Source organism: Corythoichthys intestinalis, chromosome 11 (genome assembly GCF_030265065.1).
Source record: "Corythoichthys intestinalis isolate RoL2023-P3 chromosome 11, ASM3026506v1, whole genome shotgun sequence".
Taxonomy (NCBI): Eukaryota; Metazoa; Chordata; class Actinopteri; order Syngnathiformes; family Syngnathidae; genus Corythoichthys; species Corythoichthys intestinalis.
This window is the reverse complement of record NC_080405.1, coordinates 53,959,941-53,982,197: the sequence shown is the minus strand read 5'-3', so window position 1 is coordinate 53,982,197 and position 22,257 is coordinate 53,959,941. Positions and strand designations below refer to the sequence as shown.

The 22,257-nt window shown below is 38.5% G+C and overlaps 1 protein-coding gene across 3 annotated transcripts in view; it reads left to right on the top strand.

Annotated features, from left to right (window-relative positions):
* fat2 (FAT atypical cadherin 2) overlaps positions 1 to 22,257 on the top strand; it is a 309,284-nt gene that overhangs the window by 114,183 nt on the left and 172,844 nt on the right. For all 3 annotated transcript variants that reach the window (XM_057850154.1, XM_057850155.1, XM_057850156.1), the window contains 3 exons: positions 6,281 to 6,339; positions 16,665 to 16,976; positions 18,471 to 18,678. In XM_057850154.1, the coding sequence (XP_057706137.1) occupies positions 6,281 to 6,339; positions 16,665 to 16,976; positions 18,471 to 18,678 (579 nt within the window). The remainder of the gene's footprint in view (positions 1 to 6,280; positions 6,340 to 16,664; positions 16,977 to 18,470; positions 18,679 to 22,257) is intronic.

Genomic DNA, 22,257 nt, shown 5'->3' with positions numbered 1-22,257 from the left:
TTCTAAATGTTGAGAGAGGGGTTGTAAGGCTTTAGCCAATTAAAAAAAGGCTCCAAAGACTGCTAAAATTCACTCTACTCATTTCACGCTGCCTTTTAGCTCTATATATAAGTAAAATGTCGCCATTATAGATTGAACGCGACAGTGCGTGAGTGGGTCGTGCAGCGCATGCATTAATTGCGTTAAATATTTTAACATGATTAATTTTAAAAAATTAATTACGGCCGTTAATGCGATAAATTTAATAGCCCTACTTTAAGCCAAAACTAAAGACTCTGGATGAGTGTAAGACACTTTGTCTGTAACGTTTAATACAATTAGAAAACGATTTAATCAAAAAAAAAAAAAAAACATATATATATATATATATATATATATATTTTTTTTTTTAAAAAGGCATGTCCGATATTTTTTTTGCCGATTCCGATACTTTGAATATGATGTGATCGGGACATCTTTAGTTCCGAGCATCACGCATATCAATGAGGGCTATCCCAAATGATTATTTCTCTCCCAATTAGTCTGCAGACTATTTTTTAAAGCTTAGTACTGGTTAGATCTATATTGTTCTCACTGTTAGAGTGAGCACTAGCAGAGTACATGAATAAATGTCACGTATCACTTGAGTGAAGTGCAGTGGGGCAAATAAGTATTTAGTCAACCACCAATTGTGCAAGTTCTCCTACTTGAAAGATTAGAGAGGCCTGTAATTGTCAACATGGGTAAACCTCAACCATGAGAGACAGAATGCGGGGGAAAAAAAACAGAAAATCACATTGTTTGATTTAAAAAAAAATATATATTTCCAAATCAAAGTGGAAAATAAGTATTTGGTCACCTACAAACAAGCAAGATTTCTGGCTGTCAAAGAGGTCTCACCTTTTCTAACGAGGTCTAACGAGGCTCCACTCATTACCTGTATTAATGGCACCTGTTTTAACCTGTTTCATCGGCATAAAACACACTGTCCACAACTCAGTCAGTCACACTCCAAACTCCACTATGGCCAAGACCAAAGAGCTGTCGAAGGACACCGGAGACAAAATTGTAGACCTGCACCAGGCTGGGAAGACTAAATCTGCAATCGGGTAAAACGCTTGGTGTAAAGAAATCAACTGTGGGAGCAATTATTAGAAAATGGAAGATATAAAAGACAACTAATAATCTCCCTCGATCTGGGGCTCCATGCTAGATCTCACCCCGTGGCGTCAAAATGATAACAAGAACAGTGAGCAAAAATCCCAGAACCACATGGGTGCACCTAATGAATGACCTACAGAGAGCTGGGACCACATTAACAAAGGCTACTATCAGTAACACAATGCGCCGCCAGGGACTCAAATCCTGCACTGCCAGACGTGTCCCCCTGCTGAAGAAAGGACACGTCCAGGCCCGTCTGCATTTCGCTAGAGAGCATTTGGATGATCCAGAAGAGGACTGGGAGAATGTGTTATGGTCAGATGAAACCAAAATAGAACTTTTTGGTAGAAACACAGGTTCTCTTGTTTGGAGGAAAAAGAATACTGAATTGCACCATACCCACTGTGAAGCATGGGGGTGGAAACATCATGCTTTGGGGCTGTTTTTCTGCCAATGGACCAGGATGACTGATCTGTGTAAAGGAAAGAATGAATGGGGCCATGTATCGAGAAATTTTAAGTGAATACGTCCTTCCATCAGCAAGGGCATTGAAGATGAGACGTGGCTGGGTCTTTAAGCATGACAATGATCCCAAACACGCAGCCAGGGCAACAAAGGAGTGGCTTCGTAAGAAGCATTTCAAGGTCCTGGAGTGGCCTAGCTATTCTCCAGATCTCAACCCCATAGAAAATCCGTGGAGGGAGTTGAAAGTCCGTGTTGCCCAACGACAGGCCCAAAACATCACTGCTTTAGAGGAGATCTGCATGGAAGAATCGGCCAAAATACCAGCAACAGTGTGTGAAAAGCTTGTGAAGAGTTAGAAAAAACGTTTGGCCTCCATTAGTGCCAAGAAAGGGTACATAACAAAGTATTGAGATGAACTTTTGGTATTGACCAAATACTTATTTTTCACCATGATTTGCAAATAAATTCTTTAAATCAAACAATGTGATTTTCTGCTTTTTTTTCCCTCCACATTCTGTCTATCATGGTTGAGGTTTACCCACGTTGACAATTACAGGCCTCTTTAATATTTTCAAGTTGGAGAACTTGCACAATTAGTGGTTGACTAAATACTTATTTGCCCCACTGTATGTTTTCCTGCCGTTGAAAATGAATGGGAAATTTGGACGTACATGCTTGTCAATGGCATCCCATTAGAAATGAATGGGCAAGTTTTTGGCGTATTTTTGGGGAACCGTAGGTTTTTGCCAAATTCATTTATGCCCCTTACCGTCCTGTGAATTTTTGATGTGTACATGTTGTGATATGACCCAAAAATCTTAGGACAAGTAGTGTTTAGAATTTTTTTAATGTTTTTTTTTTTTTGGTCAAAAAACCTTCGTTTACGGGCGAACGGAAAATTTCATTCGAAAAATTCCCTGCATCACACGAAAATTCACGAAAACGTGCCTTGCAAAGTCCCATCTAATGACTACTGAGCTAAAATTGATAGTTAGCTTTATTATGGTTTCATTTTTCACCCTCATCACTCTACAACACTGTGTTTTTACAGATTAGATAAAACCTGTATGAAAGACACGCATCGACAGTATTCAAAATTAATCGAAACCTAGCTAACGTTATGTTAGCAAGGTACAGTAACGTTAATCAAGTTACTCGAATTAATGGAGTAATTGTTTCAGCTCTAAACACGTTTAAATTCAAAGCTAAAGGATGAAAAGAGCCATGTGATTGGACGTCCGTAATTCAATCATTCATTCATGTTCATGGCAGTTGTTATGTCATCATCATGACAGTCTTATGAACCCATACTCAAATAAAGTAGTAACCAGTACACAATAACAAAATGATTCATTCACAGGTAGCGTAAAACCACTCCTGAAGCCTCTCGACAAAACGAGTCATTTTGAAAAATGTCAGCATCTGAGTGACAGGAAAGGCATCGTGCAAGACAGCATAACAAAAGCGTACTCAGACTGGTTTTGTTTGTCTTCACGCGGTGTTCACCGGGCCCAGTGAAAGCTGCTAATGACTAAAACACACTTGCCGTACACACACACCTGTCCTCATAATGGCTTCCCGAGGGGGTTAACTTTAGGTCTTGTTTACTCTGCTGTCAGCGTCCCCCCTTTCCCCACACTCCTCCGCGAGCCTGAGCGAGGTCTCGGCACGAGGAAAACCACCCAGCTCCGATCCGACGACCTCATCAAAGTTAAAGCTCCCTGATTGACTGTCAAGATGTCAGCCGGACACACACCAGCCTCTTACGTTTTAAGGGATTTTTTGGTCATTTCCACGGGGTTTGTATGAAATCCTGGAAAATGCTTAGATTTTACTGTTAAGTTTTCAAAGTCTGTAAAATGCTTGAATTTTGCATCAAGTCCTTGAAAATGCAACAAACTTATGGATGTCTTTCTGAATGCATTGCCTGCTAATGAGAATGACCGATGTCCAATTCATTTAAACTAGCATTGATTTAGTTCTGCATTGATACCAATAATAGTATCGGTACCGATTCGGCACTAGAATGACATTATCGGTATCGGGAATTACCAAGAAATAGTGTGCCAAATCTCCCATCAGGGCCGAGAACGAAAAGTGGTATTTGCTATGTGACAAAATGGATTTTGCTATGCGGCATTTTTTTTTTTTTTTGCTATGTGGCAATTTTTTTTCCATGTGGCAAAATGGATTTTACCATGTGGCATTTTTTTTTGCCATACGGCAAAATGGATTTTGCCATGTGGCTTTTTTTTTTCCGCCATGTGACAAAATGGATATTGCCATGTGGCATTTTTTTTTCTTGTATGTGGAGAAATTGATTTTGCCATGTGACATTTTTTTTGCCATGTGGCAAAATGTATTTTGACATGTGGCATTTTTTTTGTATGTGGCCAAATTTGTTTTTGCCATGTGGCATTTTTGTGCCACATGGCCAAAAACAAAATGCCACCAACCAAAATCCATTTTTTGCCATGTGGCTAAATGGATATTGCCATGTGGCATTTTTTTTTTGCCATGTGGAAGAATGGATATTGCCATGTAGCATTTTTTTCACCATGTGGAAAAACTGATTTTGCCATCTGGCATCTTTTTTGTCATGTGGCAAAATGTATTTTGACATATGGCATTTTTTTTAAATTAAAATTTTTTTTTTTTTTTGTATGTGGCTTGATGGATTTTGCCATGTGGCATTTTTTTTGCCATGTGGCATTTTTTTGCCATTTGGCAAAATTGATTTTGCCATGTAGTATTTTTTTTGCCATGTGGCATAATTGATTTTGACATGTGGCATTTTTTTGGGGTATGTGGTGAAATGGATTTTGCCATGTGGTATTTTTTTGTCACATGGCCAAAAACAAAATGCCACCAACCAAAATCCATTTTTTGTCATGTGGCATTTTTTTGCCATGTGGCAAAATGGATATTGCCATGTGGCATTTTTTCCCTGCCATGTGGAAAAATGGATATTGCCATGTGGCATTTTTTTTCGCCATGTGGAAAAACTGATTTTGCCATCTGGCATCTTTTTTTGCCATGTGGCAAAATTTATTTTGACATGTGGCATTTTAAAAATTTTTTTAAAAATTTTGGTATGTGGCAAAATGGATTTTGCCATGTTGCATTTTTTTTTTCGCTATGTGGCATTTTTTTGCCATTTGGCAAAATTGATTTTGCCATGTGGCATTTATTCCATGTGGCATACTTGATTTTAACATGGGGCATTTATTTTTTGGTATGTTGCGAAATGGATTTTGCCGTGTGACATTTTTTGCCACCTGGCCCCCCAAAAAATGCAACAAATCAAAATCCATTTTTTGCCATGTGGCAAAATTGATTTTGCCACATGGCAAATTCCACTTTTGGTTCTCGCTGTCTCTCTAAAACATGGCGCCCCCTGTAGGTCAAAACATGTGCCAAATAATATAGATTTTTAAATCAATGACAATATTTTATGTGTTTCTAATAACATATTTTAGTAAAAGAGAACAATTGTGACTTATTAGAGATAGAGTTGGATTTTACTTTTGCCTTTTCAAGGTTTGAAAAATGCTTGAATGTTGCATCAAATGCAACAAATACATGACTGTTTTTCCTAATTCATTGCCTGTCAATTACAATGACAGATGTCCGATTCATATAGACTAGGTGTTGAAAATTTTAGTATCGTGACAACAGTAGTCTTGAGGTGTAAATATCCCTGCGACCTATATCCCAGTGCAGCTTATTTATAATATATTCTGCTTTCTTGTTAAATTTGGGGTCACAAATCCAACATGCAATCAATAATAGCATTTCATTTTTACTGCCAAAAATTGATTGATTTTCTCGTGAGCTCCCTAAGTTCAAACCTTGAGGTAAAACATGTGTTAAGGCCAAAAAGGTTCAAGGTAAAATGATGACTTGGCAAAATAGTCATTAACATTCTATGAGGTTTCAGGAGCCTGAGGCTTGAAGTCATATTTTTTCATTGCATACCTCACTTGAGACATTACACCAAGGAAATTTGAAAGTAAAATATGTCTTTTCACGCTGCAGGCATAATAAAACACCTGACACATCATCAACGTACTACTGTATTTGTTTAAGCTCATTAATTAAAAAATATGGCAGCGTTGCAGCAAGGATGGATGGATTGCAATCGTGAATCTACTAGTGTGACTGAAACGTCAGTCAAGTTGGTAAAAGTCAGCATTATTTTGTTGCTGAATGGGTCTTTGAGGATGGTCTTTATAGTTATCTTTAGGCGAGATTGAGAAAGGCCTGTTAATGTCGCAAGGACTCAGGGGTGGAGCTTAGAGGGGTGTACACACATACCCCGGTCCGGGCCTCCTGGGGGTCCAGTTTGCGGGTGTAAAGGGGGCTGTGGTTGGGTAATGGGAATGTAAAAAACAAAAGTAAAATGATGCATGGGGCTATAAGATTATAGTATTATTTGTAATTATTATTATACTACAATTATACAGCATGTTTTAAGAACGACAGCAATAGAAACCACATCCGCAAGCCACAGCACGTTTGTATAGATCCACAAAGACGCTCCCAAACACTATAAACACACCTACAATAACAGTAGTGGTAGACAGTGTTTTTATTGAAATGTAATTGTGCTCTCATTTTGTGGGACTTGCAGATAGCATTTAATCTGTGTATATGTGTGTGTGTGTTTGCACAGGTGTCATCAGCACAGTGGCAGAGTTGGATCGTGAGGATAAAGCAGAGCACACTGTCGAGGTGAGACCTGAGGGCCTTTAGTTTTCACATGGCGCCACTGTTAAGTAAAGTGTTACCAACAACCATAGCTAGCAATTGATGAAACAACTAGAAAAGTAACTGAAGAAATAATTAGCACAGAACATGAATTTTGATTTATTTACATCTGTGGTACTGCAATGCATACTAGGAAGCATGTTGGACAACAACAGTGTTAACAGTTGGTGGCAGAAGATGTTGACTGTCTATCTCAAGGGAGCAGTGATGGCCAAATGAAGCTTCTTGAAACAATGAAGCCTGTTAGCCAATTGGTTCAAAGCTTCATGGTGGTTCATTTGGTCTGAGATGGTCTTACGATGCAGCTGTCAAATGGAGATCTACCGGTTAATATCTTTTGGTGTGAATGACTCATAATACAGTGAGGACAGCTACAGCTTTTCTATTAACAAATGCCGTTTTTGTGTTAAATTTGCTGGGTGGCGGCTTATAGTAAGGTGTGCCTTATAGTCTGAAAACTACGGTACTTTATAGAGATGTCCCGATCGACCAATCGATCGGGTCCGATCACGTCATTTTCAAAGTATCTGAATCGGCAAAAAAATATCGGACATGCCTTTTTTAATATATACAGTATATATATATTTTTTTTAATTAAATCGTTTTCTATTTGTATTTAACGTTACAGACAAAATGTCTTACACTCATCCAGAGTCTTTAGTTTTGGCTTAAAGTGGGGCTGTCAAATTTATCGCGTCAACGGCGGTAATAACGTTAAAATATTTCACGTAATTAACGCATGCGCTGCACTACCCACTCATGCATCTTCGCGTTCAATCTATAATGGCACCATATTACGTATACATAGAACTAAAAGGCAACGTAAAATGAGTAGAGAGAATTTTGGCAGCCTTTGAAGCCTTTTTATAATGGCGTACCGCAAGCAACACGTCACTTCCGCTCATTAATATTCATGACATTAGCTACTGTTGCTAAGTAAGGACAAGCCACTGCTTGTCCCTAATAGGAAATGAATGGAAATCGTGTAAGAAGGAGATGTTTACAGAGTTAAACCTATCAATTCTCTCTGAAAATGATGTGCCTGGTGCCAAATTCACTGGCAAAGATGTGGAAGAACATAAAAATGTTCAGTTAAAGAGATGGCTTTAGTGTCGAAGGCTGAAAAAGACGGAAAAAACGAGCCGACCTAAGCATAGCTTTAGCTTTTTTATCGACGCAACTGACAATGACATTCTCCTGTTTCAACAAGCTATCCTTTACCATCAGCCCTGTCTTTCTTATATATCCTCTGGTTGTCCTACGTCTCTTACCGTTCTTGGGGGTAATTTAGTTAGCTTTGTGTAGCGATCGCAAATGCTACTCAGTGACAGCCAACGAACACTTTTAATTTTTTCATTGATAACACATCTTAATCCTATAATTTATTTACACTTCCCCCTTACTAAAGTTGTTTTTTTATATATATAACAGAAACGGTAACCGTGGCAGTCAGATACCATTGTAATTCTTTTCAGGTCATTCATTGTCAGACAGAAGCAGTACGGCACAACGTTATGCTAAAAAAATAAGTTAAAAATATAAAAATGGCTTACCTCTTTGTCCTCCGAAAGACCATGCCAACCCAACATAATGTTTACTGCATATGAAACGTGAATGGATTCGCCGAGCTGGTGTTAAAGTCCGCGCAAGTTGATTCGGTCTTCACATTTTTTCCTCTCGAGTTTTTGGTTTCCGGAAACGTATGAAGAAAACATCCTTCATGTGTCGTAATGTCTAGAGTCGTTTCTACAAGTTCCAAAAAAGCAATGCGTGATCGGCATGTTCGTTTTTGGAAGATTACCGGAAAAAAATAGCACTTTTTACGTTGGGTCTATGCGAGGGCGGGTCTATAATGTCCCACTTCGGCTTTACTTCCGCTTTACGATGCGACGTCACGGTCTAAAAATAGCCTGCGTTCGGTACGCCATTGGCCAAAGCCTTACAATCCCTCTCTCAACGATTAGAAATATCGTGGGTAGCAATGTGGGGAAGAATACTCAAGTAATGAGTAACATTGTGAGTAACTGCTTACAAATTTGTTGTTTTTTTTCCTGAGTACAAAGTTATCTATATGGATTATTGTTATAATGATACTGTACAATAACCCATAACATAACCACGTTAAGCCAAAGAAATACCAAAAAACAAAAATCATTGAATTCTGGCAAGAGAAAAAAATGACAGAAATGAAGCATTATTCGTTCAAAGAGCATGAGTGCCCTCTAGTGGAGAAAATAGTTCCTAGTTTGAAAAGTGAATACCGGTGTTCCTTCATGGTTACTATGATGAAATTAAAAGCATAATATCTCTGGTTTTCCGTGGTCAATCGGTGCCGAATAAAGACTAGGAGAGAGGTAAAATCTGCGCTTTTGACTCATGTTGAGGGCAGCGCTTTATGTCAAATACTGTATTGGCCCGAGTAGAAGACGGCCCTGATTATAAGAAGACCCCCTCTTTTTCAAAACTTAAGTTTGAAAAAAGACTTTTTGAACAAATTAATTTTTATTAGGGCTGTCAAAATTATCGCGTTAACGGGCGTTAATTAATTTTCTTAATTATTCACGTTAAAATATTTGACGCAATTAACGCAGATGCCCCGCTCAGGGAGTTTTAAATGACAGTACACATTGAAACGCTCACTTGTTGTGTTTTATGGAGTTTTGCCGCCCTCTGCTGGCGCTTGGGTGCGACAGATTTTATAGGCATCCATGAGCATTGAGTAAGTAATTATTGACATCAACAATGGCGGGCTACTAGTTTATTTTTTGATTGAAAATTTTACAAATTTTATTAAAACGAAAACATTAAGAGGGGTTTTAATATAAACTTTCTCTAACTTGTACTAACATTTTTCTATTAAGAACTACAAGTCTTTCTATACATGGATCGCTTTAACAGAATGTTAATAATGTTAATGCCATCTTGTTGATTTATTGTTATAATAAACAAATAGTCCTTATGTGCCTTATGTTGAATGTATATATCCATCTTGTGTCTTATCTTTCCATTCCAACAATAATTTACAGAAAAATATGGCATATTTTATAGATGGTTTGAATTGCGATTAATTGTGATTAATTACGATTAATTAATTTTTAAGCTGTAATTAACTCGATTATAAATTTTAATCGTTTGACAGCCCTAATTTTTATACATAAAATAATTACAGTATATCCGAAACAAATGATTATAACAATATATTTGAGAAGAAAAGCATTTAATTTGCCTCATTCAAATCTTAATATCTGAACATTTAAATATGTAAACTAAAGTGCAATTACTGTCTTGGCCCAACTATAAGACGGTGTTTTTTGCTTCGAAATAAGACTGAAAAAGAGGGGTTCGTCTTATATTCGTGGTCTAGACGTTATACCCATTCACGACGCTAGATGACGCCAGATATCATTGAAGCGATAATTTGTTATGACAGCTCTCAGCTACTCTCCCCATTCACGACGCTAGATGGCGCCAGATATCATTGAAGCGATATTCTGTCATGACAGATCTCAGCTACTAGTTTAACCAGTTTGCATTATTTTATTGCAATGTTTTACCTTATTCAGATTTGTTTCAAGAGTACATTTACAGTAGTTAGACTTCACTTTGATAGTTAATACAGTTATTGCAATTTTGTTGTTTGATCACAATAGATTGGTTTATTTACATTTCAAAAACCAGAAGCCATTCATTTACGAATGTGATTGCACTTTAGTTTTACGTATATAAATGTTCAGATATTAAGATTTGAATGAGGCAAAATATCATGCTTTCTCGCTCAAATATATTGTTATAATCATTTGTTTCAGATCTACTGCAATTATTTTCTGTATGAAAATTAATTCGGTGTTCAAAAAGTCTTTTTTCAAACTTGAGTCTTGAAAAAGAGGGAGTCGTCTTATAATCAGGGCCGTCTTATATTCGGGCCATTACGGTACATTCGTAAATGAATGGCTTCTGGTTTTTGAAATGTAAATACACAAATCTGTTGTGATGAAACAACAAAATTGCAATAACTGCATAAACCATCAAAGTGAAGTCTAACTGTAACTGTAGTCTCGAAACAAATCTGAATAAGGAAAAACATTGCAATAAAATAATGCAAACTGGTTAAACTTGAGAGTAGATGAGATCTGTCATGACAGAACATCGCTTCAAGGATATCTGGCGCCATCTAGCATTGTGAATGGGTATAACGTCTAGACCGTGACTATAGACCCTACCCACGTGACGTCACAACTCCTTCCTCCTGACTGGTGCCGCCCAATTGTCCGTCAACACATCATGTTTACCTGTTACGGCTACGTACATTCCTCCTATTTACGACGTATTTTTCTGCACGTTAACATTAATAATCAAAATGGTGAAGGCGTGTGTGGCGGTCGGTTGCAATAACAGAGAAGATAGACGGAGAAGACGGAGAGACTTGGAAGTTCTACCGGATTCCGAGAGACCCGGAGAGAAGAGAGCGAGATGGGCTGCTGCAATTCGACGAGAAAACTGGGCTCCAAACGATTACCACAGATTATGTAGTAGTCATTTTATATCTGGTAAGATGCATTTAATATATATTTAGAGGGTTTTGGGCTGACAACCACAATTAAGATCATTGCTAGGCTAATCGCCGACAACATACACGTATGTATGTAGTGAGAGTGCTATCGCTAAACCATATAAACATTAAAAGCCCTAACTCCATTGACAAACGACATGAAATACATTAGACTTGACAGTGGATGTTAGCAATAACAAAAGATTTTGAATTGAAAATTTCGTAACTCACCTTTCCAAGCACAAGATAGATTCCTGCCGATTTTTCGTGGACGAGGACCTGTTTCACCCAACCAGCAACGAAGTATTTATAAGCCTCCAAGCTCTTAAAGTTTTTCAAACTTTCGTGAGAATAGGCTGATTTTGTGTGGACAAGATAGTTGTACATATCAGGGTAGCTAGCAGATGTCAGGCAAATACGGCGGAGACAGCGGGTCGAAAAACATCGATTTAGGCATCAAATATGGATCTGGCGAATGGATAAACTGAAGCTTTTCCACATAACGCCTTTTATGCAACGCATCAAGTGAGTTTACGGCATCCGAAAGCACCGGGTCTTCCATGAAATGCATTGTAAATTGCTCGATCAATTGAGACCATTGATAATACAGACACAAAATGACGGACAAGGGGGCGGAACCATACAGCGAGCACTTGATTTTGTGACGTCGGTGGGTAGGGTCTATAGGACGACCCACTCTTTTTCAGTCTTATTTCAAAGCAAAAAACAGCGTCTTATATTCGGGCCAATACGGTACTTCATTTTTCACTGGGCTTTAAAGACGCCATGTGATTGAACAGGGTGGCGTGATCATCAAACGGCAAGCTTGCGTCTGATTGTTAAATTGTAGTCATGTGATTATTGTTGCGACGTCTCATTGGTGGAATTGGTAGAGCTACCCTTAGTATCGCTGGAGGAAAAAATAAAAAATAAATCTAATATGCAGTGGCGCCTCCAGAAATTTTTCATAGGGGTGGCCAGATGGGGCCACTTAAAATCTTGGGGTGGCACACCAAAACTAAAAGACGTAATTTCAGGTTTTCATTATATTATTGCAGTAAAAAGGTCACTGGAAAACTATCAGAAAGACTTAAGGACACGGCTACTGATATACTTTGGTGTATTGTGTAATATTTGATGTTACTGATGATTTAATGTGCATAGTCCATAACTTTCCAGTCAACATTTTGAGTTCCACAACAATTCTGTTTTATTGTGTTATGTATATATTAGGCATAAGGTGTACATTTAACTAGGGCTGTCAAACGATTAAAATTTTTAATCGAGTTAATCACAGCTTAAAAATTAATCGTAATTAATCGCAATTCAAACCATCGCTAAAATATGACATATTTTTCTGTAAATTATTGTTGGAATGGAAAGATAAGACAGGTATGATATATACATTGAACATACTGTACATAAGTACTGTATTTGTTTATTATAACAATAAATCCCCAAGATGGCATTAACATTATTAACATTCTTTCTGTGAAAGGGATCCATGGGTAGAAAGACTTGTAATTCTTAAAGGATAAATGTGAGTTTGTATATTGTGACTAATTATTGCCATCTAGTGTATTTGTTGAGCTTTTAGTAAATGATACTGTAGCGACTTAACTGTTCTGCCCAAATGCATGATGGAAAGTGGTGCAACCATGACTGTGTGTGGTGGCTGCAAATGCTATATCTTCTCTGTGTTGAGTACACTACAGGGTGTTAAGAAAAAGATCAACTCCTGTCATTCTTCCCCATGTCGCTTCCCACAATATTTATAATTGCTCTGTGAGAGATGACAAAGCTTTTGCCAATTAAAAGCACAGCCCCAATGAATGCTTGTATCTACTCCACTAACTTGACACTGCCTCTTATCTCTGTATATAGTAAAATGGCGCCATTGTAGGCTGTTTGCTGCAATGCGTGAATGAGTCGTACCGCGAATGCGTTAATTGCAATAAATATTTTCACGTGATTAATTAAAAAATATTACCGCCTGTTAACGCGATAAATTTGACAGCCCTACATTTGACAAAACAAAACAAATGCATTCTTTTGGGATGAAATGCATAACTGATGCTACAACAATCTAACGATATACTGGCAAGCGGGGTGGCCAGTGGGGTGGCCAACCAGTTTATAGCGGTCGCCGTGGCCACCCCTGGTGGCGCCACTGCTAATATGTAGAACAAAGAGGAAAAATGTAACGACTCCTGTGGAGCCCAAAGTAGAGTAAGAGTCACGTAATCTTTACAAATCTACTCGTAAAATTAAAAAGTATGCCTTAATAAAACTACTCTTACAGATTCATTTTCCTTAAAAAGTTACTCAAGTAAATGTAACAGACTACATGTAATGCGTTACTACCCAACTCTGGATGTAATCAAAACACGGCAAGAAACAACACGCTAGCTGACGCCGTCACGCTAACACTATTGGCTCACAGCCAATATGTCTGCGGTTTGAGAAGTATCTTGAAAATTCAAAAGCGTATATGAATTATTACATGAAGGATAATAAATTAGCTTCTTCGCTGCTACACACTTGTTCTGAAGTTGTTTTCCATTGATGTCACGTGTCACATCAAGTACAGTGCATTTGAGCCCGTGTGTGAGTACTCTTGAATTTAATAAAGTGAACCGTATACAAATAAAGTTATATTTGAATGCATGCATGTGCATTTGATGTTATGTTATGTTATGTTAGGTTAAGTCAGTGCTTCTCAATTATTTTCTGTTTCGCCTCCCTCGGGGAGACGTAAACGTTTCGCGCACCCCCAACTCTCTGCCGTCACTGTAAATAGTATCATTTGTCTTATGAAATTATTATTATTACACCTCTGCATAATATTGTGTCCTTTTTAATGTTTAAGAAAAAAAGTAATATTGGTCAACTTACATTAAAGTATTTATCAGGGCTGCAGCCATTGATTATTTTAGTGGTCGATTAATCAATGAACTTTAGTTCGAATAATGGAGTAATCGGATAAGGAACATGAGAAATTAAAATACCTGAGCCGAACCTCAAACGGTATAAAGATATAAATAAATGAGGATCTACAGTGGGGCAAATAAGTATTTAGTCAACCACTAATCGTGCAAGTTCTCCCACTTGAAAATATTAGAGAGGCCTGTAATTGTCAACATGGGTACACCTCAACCATGAGAGACAAAATGTGGGAAAAAAAACAGAAATTCACACTGTTTGATTTTTAAAGAATTTATTTGCAAATCATGGTGGAAATAAGTATTTGGTCAATACCAAAAGTTCATCTCAATACTTTGTGATGTACCCTTTGTTGGCAATAACGGAGGCCAAACGTTTTCTGTAACTCTTCACAAGCTTTTCACACACTGTTGCTGGTATTTTGGCCCATTCCTCCATGCAGATCTCCTCTAGAGCAGTGATGTTTTGGGGCTGTCGTCGGGCAACACGGACTTTCAACTCCCTCCACAGATTTTCTATGGGGTTGAGATCTGGAGACTGGCGAGGCCACTCCAGGACCTTGAAATGCTTCTTATGAAGCCACTCCTTTGTTGCCCTGGCTGTGTGTTTGGGATCATTGTAATGCTGAAAGACCTAGCCACGTCTCATCTTCACTGACCTTGCTGAAGGAAGGAGATTTTCACTCAAAACTCTCGATATAAGGCCCCAATTCATTCTTTCCTTTACACAGATCAGTCGTCCTGGTCCCTTTGCAGAAAAACAGCCCCAAAGCATAATGTTTCCACCCCCATGCTTCACAGTGGGTATGGTGTTCTTCGGATGCAATTCAGTATTCTTTCTCCTCCAAACACGAGAACCAGTGTTTCTACCAAAAAGTTCTATTTTGGTTTCATCTGACCATAACACATTCTCCCAGTCCTCTTCTGGATCATCCAAATGTTCTCTGGCGATTCGCAGACGGGCCTGGACGTGTACTGGCTTCTGCAGGGGGACACGTCTGGCAGTGCAGGACTGATAGTACCCTTTGTTACTGTGGTCCCAGCTCTCTGTAGGTTATTCACTAGGTTCCCCCGTGTGGTTCTGGGATTTTTGCTCACCGTTCTTGTTATCATTTTAACGCCACTAGGTATCTTGCATGGAGCCCCAGATCGAGGGAGATTATCAGTGGTCTCGTATGTCTTCCATTTTCTGATACTTGCTCCCACAGTTGATTTCTTTACACAAAGCGTTTTACCTATTGCAGATTCTGTCTTCCCAGCCTGGTGCAGGTCTACAATTTTGTCTCTGGTGTCCTTCAACAGCTCTTTGGTCCTGGCCATAGTAGAGTTTGGAGTGTGACTGACTGAGATTGTGGACAGGTGTCTTTTATACCGATGATGAGTTAAAACAGGTGCCAATAATAGAGGTAACGAGTGGAGCCTCGTTAGACCTCTTTAGAAGAACTAGAAACAATGTGATTTTCTGTTTTTTTTCCCACATTCTGTCTCTCATGGTTGAGTTTTACCCATGTTGACAATTACAGGCCTCGCTAATTTTTCAAGTAGGAGAACTTGCACAATTGGTGATTGACTAAATACTTATTTGCCCCACTGTAACTACAACAGAAGAACACTTGGTTAACTTACATAGCAAAAGTCCGCTAGCTTAAATGCTATAAAATGCTAAAATGTTTTAAACAATGCTCTTAACAAATGGTTCAAACAAATATTCCCACAAAAAAATGGAAAAACATACCGGCATTAGCTCAGTCAAAAAAATTTGCTTATGTTGGTCTTTACAGGGAGCATCCGGATTCAGCCATGTGAAATGAGTTATGTCATATTCACTGTAGCCACTAGAGGGCAGTGTGTCCAGTGTATCCACCCAAATCAATAAAAAAAAAATGCAAACACTTTTAGAACAAACAACAAAATACTCAAGCAGCAAAATTTCATTGGAATCTTTTTTCTAATCGAATTACTCGAGTTAATCGACGTTGCAACACTAGTATTTATTAACTTTATGAACATTGTTTTGTTTGTAACAGAAAAGACTTAAAGCCATCAATTTGTAATTTAATTAAATTAAATTTAATGAATTAATCGTAATTAATCGCAATTCAAACCATCTATAAAATATGCCATATTTTTCTATAAGTGTTTGTTGGAATGGAAAGATAAGACACAAGACGGATATATACATTCAACATACGGTACATAAGTACTGTATTTGTTTATTATAACAATAAATCAACAAGATGGCATTAACATTAACATTCTCTTAAAGTGATCCATGGATAGAAAGACTTGTAGTTCTTAATAGATAAATGTTAGTACAAGTTATAGAAATTTTATATTAAAACCCCACTTAATGTTTTTGTTTTATTAAAATATGTAAAAAATTTCAATCAAAAAATAAACTAGTTGCTCACCATTGTTGATGTCAATAATTACACCACGCTCACTCATGGTATTAAGCCATGAAATCAGTTGGACCCAAGCGCCAGCAGAGGGCGCCAAACACAAAAAAAAGAAGTAACAAGCGGATATTTCACTGTACTGTCATTTTAATCTGTTTGAGCGGGGCATGTGTGTTAATCGCGTCAAATATTTTAACGTGATTAATTTAAAAACGTAATTACCGCCCGTTAACGCGATAATTTTGACAGCCCTAATAATTACTTATTAATTACTCATGTTATGAGACTATTCATCCCAAGTATGATGCAATTCAATTCACCAAATGATGATATGGTTTACCCCCTGCCCAAAAAAAAAAAAAAAATTTTTTTCATTTACTCCAATCTTTCCTTTGTCAGGTCATCGTGTCCGACAACGGCTTACCTTTGCTGCGCTCCACTGCAACCGTAGTGGTCCGCGTGCTGGACGACAACGACAACCGTCCCAAGTTCACAGACAAACTCTTCCAAGTCAAGCTTCCCGCCCAGCGTCAGCAAGACGGCCAAGTGGAAGTCTGCCGAATGATTGCCCAAGACGAAGACGAGGGACCCAACGCCGATGTGACGTACAGGCTCCAAGACGACCACGATGGCAGTTTCCAAATCGACCCATTGACCGGTTTGGTGACATCGCTGGGAGACTTCTGGCCCGGGAATTACACAATACTCACGGTATTTCACGCTTGAAATTATTTTATAACCAACATGAATGAAGTTATCCTCTCACACTTGAACCAGGCTCCAGTGTGAGTAAAGATTTTTTTTTTTAATGCCTTTAGAAATAGTTCTAAACCTAAATATACTACCAAATACAATCTAAAACATTAACAGATTCAAGAAAGTGCAATATGTGTATATTATACAGTGCCCTCCATAATCATTGGCACTCCTGAAAAAGATGTGTTTTTTAGCTTCTAATAATTTTTTTTAATTCAAATAATATGGGACCTTAATGGAAAAAAAGAGAAAAATCCTACCTTCAATACAAGTGCATTTATTCAGCGGGGAAAAAATCCCACATAAAGAAAAAATTATTTGACATCAAATAATGTGTGTCACAATTGTTTGCACCTCTGGTGTTTATACTTTTTACAACCCCCTTTTGCCAACAAAACAAGGTCTGGGGACTGAGATGGCCATGAGAGGAGCTTGATTTTGTGCCTGGTGAACCATTTCTGTGTAGATTTGGCCATATGTTTAGGGTAATTGTTTTGCTGAAAGACCCTGTGACGCTTTCAGGCAGAGAGCAACAGATTTTGATTTAAAATGTCCTGGTATTTCAAAGCATTCATGATGCCATGCACGCTAACAAGGTCCCCAGGGCCTTTGGAAGCCAAACAGCCCCACAGCATCACTGACCCACCCCCATACTTCACAGTGGGTATGAGGTGCTTTTCAGCATGCGCATCTTTCGTCGCACGCCAGACCCACTTAGAGTGTTTGTTGCCAAAAAAGCGCAATCTTGGTCTCATCTGACCAAAGCACATGGTCCCAGTTGAAGCCCCAGTACCGCTTGGCGAACTCCAGATGTTTGCGTTTATGATTGTGAGTGAGGAAAGGTTTTCTCCGTGCATGCCTCCCAAACAGCTTGTTGGCGTGTTGACAGCACCTCATACCCACTGTGAAGTATGGGGGTGGGTCAGTGATGGTGTGGGGCTGTTTTGCTTCCAAAGGCCCTGGGAACCTTGGGAATTACGCACCTCGTGACTACTCTTTTGTACGATGCCGCCTCAAGTTTAACTTCCTTACAATATTAATGAATTCGAAGAATGTTTGTGTCATGATTGTTCTCCTACAGAAATCATATTAAAACAAAAAAAATACATTACCTTTTCCCATCTTTTTCCATTTTCAAGCATTTTTGAATAAGCTCCAGGGAGCCACTAGGGCAGCGCTAAAGAGCTGCCGGTTGCTGACCCCCGCCTTAGACTTACTCACCCTGAGGTTTAATTAAACCTAGGTTAAAAACCACTGATATATTGTATTCCAAAAAAATAAATAAGAAAGTCCTATTGAAGGCATACCTGTAAAAGGGGAACAAAGTTTAACAACAATCTAAATAACAAATAAAGTACAACAATAAAATGCTAATTAAATTAGCATACTTGAGTTAGCACGCATCTAATGCGTTTACATCTTTAATATTGTGTTGATTTTTTTTTCCAGATCAAAGCGACAGACTCAGGCAGCTCACCGTTGTGGTCCGCAGCCAGGCTGGACATCGAGTGGGTGTCTCCCGAGCCCGCCTCTGCAGAGCCGATCGCCTTTGAGGAACCCCACTTCACCTTCGCCGTTCTGGAAACAGAGCCCGTCACTCATATGGTGGGCATCATCATGACAGAGAACTACGGACTGCGCTGGTTCCGCATCATAGGTAAGATTTCGTGTCCTGGCCTATGAATCTTTGATTTTAAGCTCCGACCTGCCTACAACTTATTAAAGTTTTCTGCTTTATGGCGAGTCGTCAGTCTTAGCTATGATTTTGCTGCCAAATTCAAACCTGTTTGTCTTATCTGATAACAAATGGACAAAACGTCTGGAGGAGTTTGTCTGTGTAGAACAGCTCAGCACTTCAACCAAAATAACAGCTTCCAGTAGTTTCATAATGGTAGACATTAGGGGTGGGAATACGGCCAACTCCCCGAGAAAAATATATAAGAGACACCACATTGGTAGCGCCGACCAGCCAAATAACCATCACCCTTTAATTATTTTTCATTTTGAGAACCTTTTTGCCCGAGAGGGACAAAACGACATATTTTAAAATATGATGCCCCGAGAGCCATACAGTGTGTAAATACTGTATATTTATATATTTATGTTCTGTTGCCAACTTGTCAGTTTTTTGAGCACCGTTTTTTTTCGTGAACGCATTTTAACACACCACGCGGGGGCGAGAGTGAGATTGGCTTTTACAAGTCATCACTGAGTTGTGATTGAAATAAATGTTTAGAAAACAACAACGAAAGCCTAACGTCATTACTTTGGATGTTATAATCCTTGCTCAGTTGCGCACTCACCACTTGGAAAACAACAAAAAGAAAGATGGTGTGGCATTGCGTACATTTCCTGGAAGTGGAAACCACTATTCTCGACAACCAGGGTGACATGTGCATAACAGTAGCCAAAGGTGGAGCCTCTCAGGGTAAGCATTGGAATTAGCAACCATTTTGACAGGCGAAAAATTCATGAAAGCGAAACTGATTGCGCGCCTGTATGACTTGGGGTACAACACAGTTCACTTTGGTGGTTTAATTTTCCCCTACAAAGGTTTTAAATACAGTTATCTTTGTTGCTCGCAGTTAATGGGGACCAGAACCTGCTGCAATAAGTGAAAAAACATGACGTAGCGCCCCCACCCCAATTTTTTAAATTTTTTTATTTCAATGTATTTTTTAGATTTAGCATTTAGCATGCTTTTTTCCCCAAAGTATAATTAAAAAACAAAAACTTTTATGTACATATATATTTTATAATAAATGGTTTTTAAGCACTTCAAATGTAAAAATTATAAGTTTTAAACATATTACTGTCCCACCATTATTTTTAAACAAGAATAAAGTAGAAAAATGCTTGTCTCTATTAAATGCTTCATTGAGTGAGTCCACTCAAATCCGCTCAAACTGCTCACTTACACACAATGAGTTGCCACAGCAACTGTTTAACAAGTTAAACGATGATTGACGCATGCGGCGCTTTGAAGTTTCGGCTTTCAAGCATCTCTTGTAAGATCAAACCTTAACGTCTGTCAATCATAGTTAGCTTTAATAAGCAACTACAGTGAATTGCCTGACCAAGCAAGAAAAGCAGCAGGATCGGGACATCTCATCTGTATCTATTTATTTTTTTCATTAAAAAAAAAAAAAAAAATCCGTGATGGACCGAGGGCACGAAGTTTCATACGCGAAAGAGCAAGGATTCACTGTACTCGTTAATGGGCGGTAATTAATTTTTTAAAATTAATCATGTGAAAATATTTATCGCAATTAACGCATTCGCAGTACGACTTATTCACGCATGCTGCAAACAGCGTACAATGGCACCGTTTTACTTCTATACAGAGATAAAAGGCAGTATCAAGTGAGTGGAGTAGATAAAAGCATTCATTGGGGCCCTGCTTTTAATTGGCAAGAGCTTTGTCATCTCTCCCACAGCAACTAGAATATTGTGGGAAGCGACGTGGGGAGGAATGACAGGAATTGATCTTTTTCTTAACACCCTGTAGTGTATCCAACGCAGAGAAGATATAGCATTTGCAGCCATCACACACAGTCATGGTTGCACCACTTCCCATCATGCATTTGGGAAGAACAGTTGAGTCGCTACAGTATCATTTACTGAAAGCTCAACAAATACACTAGATGGCAATATTTAGTCACAATATTCAAACTCAAATTTATCCTTTGAGAATTACAAGTCTTTCTATCCGTGGATCCCTTTCACAGAAAGAATGTTAATAATGTTAATAACATCTTGTGGATTTATCGTTATATTAAACAAATACAGTACTTATGTACAGTATGTTGAATGTATGTATCCGTCTTGTCTTATCTTTCCATTCCAACAATAATTTACAGAAAAATATGGCATATTTTAGAGATGGTTTGAATTGCGATTAATTACAATTAATTATTTTGAAGCTGTGGCTAACTCGATTAAAAATTTTAATCGTTTGACAACCCTCGGTAAATGTACACCTTATGCCTAATATATACATTACACAATTAAACAAAATTGTTGTGGAACTGAAAATGTTGACTGGACAGTTACGGACTATGCACATTAAATCATTATTAACATCAAATATTACACATTACACCAAAGTATATCAGTAGCCGTGTCCTTAAGTCTTTCTGATAGTTTTCCCCTGGTCTTTTTACTGCAATAATATAATAAAAACCAGAAATTATGGCTTTTAGTTTTGGCCACTCCAAGATTTTGAGTCGCCCAATCTGGCCACCCCTATGAAAAATTTTTGGAGGTGCCACTGGCCCATCTCCGTGCAATCCGCAACGGGAGCACCACTAATGGGCACCGAATTGAAGCATTTTATTGCGACGTATGTTTGAAGTGTCTAATATAAATGTTTTATTGCACCATCAGCTCATCACAGCTCATTCATGTCAAGCGAGCCGGCCGGTTCCACATTTGAGATTACAGTTGGCGGAGCGCCAGATGTACTCATCAAAAGAGCCAGCTACTTTTTAAACTGTAGTGCGATATAATTCAAGTTCTACTCAGTCTAAAAATTTCCACAGTCACATTCCCAGCTCAAAGATATTCTGCACGTCTATCTCACCATTGCACATTTCTCAACTGATCGATTGACTGACAGGATTGTGTCCTATCTGTGAAGCTTAATCTCTGTGTTGTTTTGTCAGCAGGATACTTTCTCTCTTGCTCTCTCTCCCTCCATCTGATATGATGAAGTACTGTATTTCTATTGGTGCGCTCGCTCTCTTGAGATCTTCTCTTTCCCTCTCTCTCCGTCGTTCTTTTTTTCCCTCTCTCATCTTTTATCGCTCTTTAGGTCCCGCATGATAGCTCACAGAGACAAATGGAGACTTCCTGAGATGGCTCCACTTGTTCTGTCTGCGCAAAAATAAATAAACTACAACTAGAAGATGCCATTTCTGGAGAAGTTACATGTGGGAATGCTTCGCTTTAGGGTTTAGGGTTAAGAGCCACATGACATCTAGGTAGTATCGGAAATGGTATTGTGTATTTTTTTGGCTTGTCGAAATTGAGAATGTTAGGATGAGTCGTCTTGAGGTGTGAATATCCTTGCGGCCTATTCCAGTGTGGCTTAAAGTGTACAGTGTGTCACAAAAGTGAGTACAACCCTCACATTTCTGCAGATATTAAAGTACAGTGGGGCAAATAAGTATTTAGTCAACCACTAATTGTGCAAGTTCTCCCACTTGAAAATATTAGAGAGGCCTGTAATTGTCAA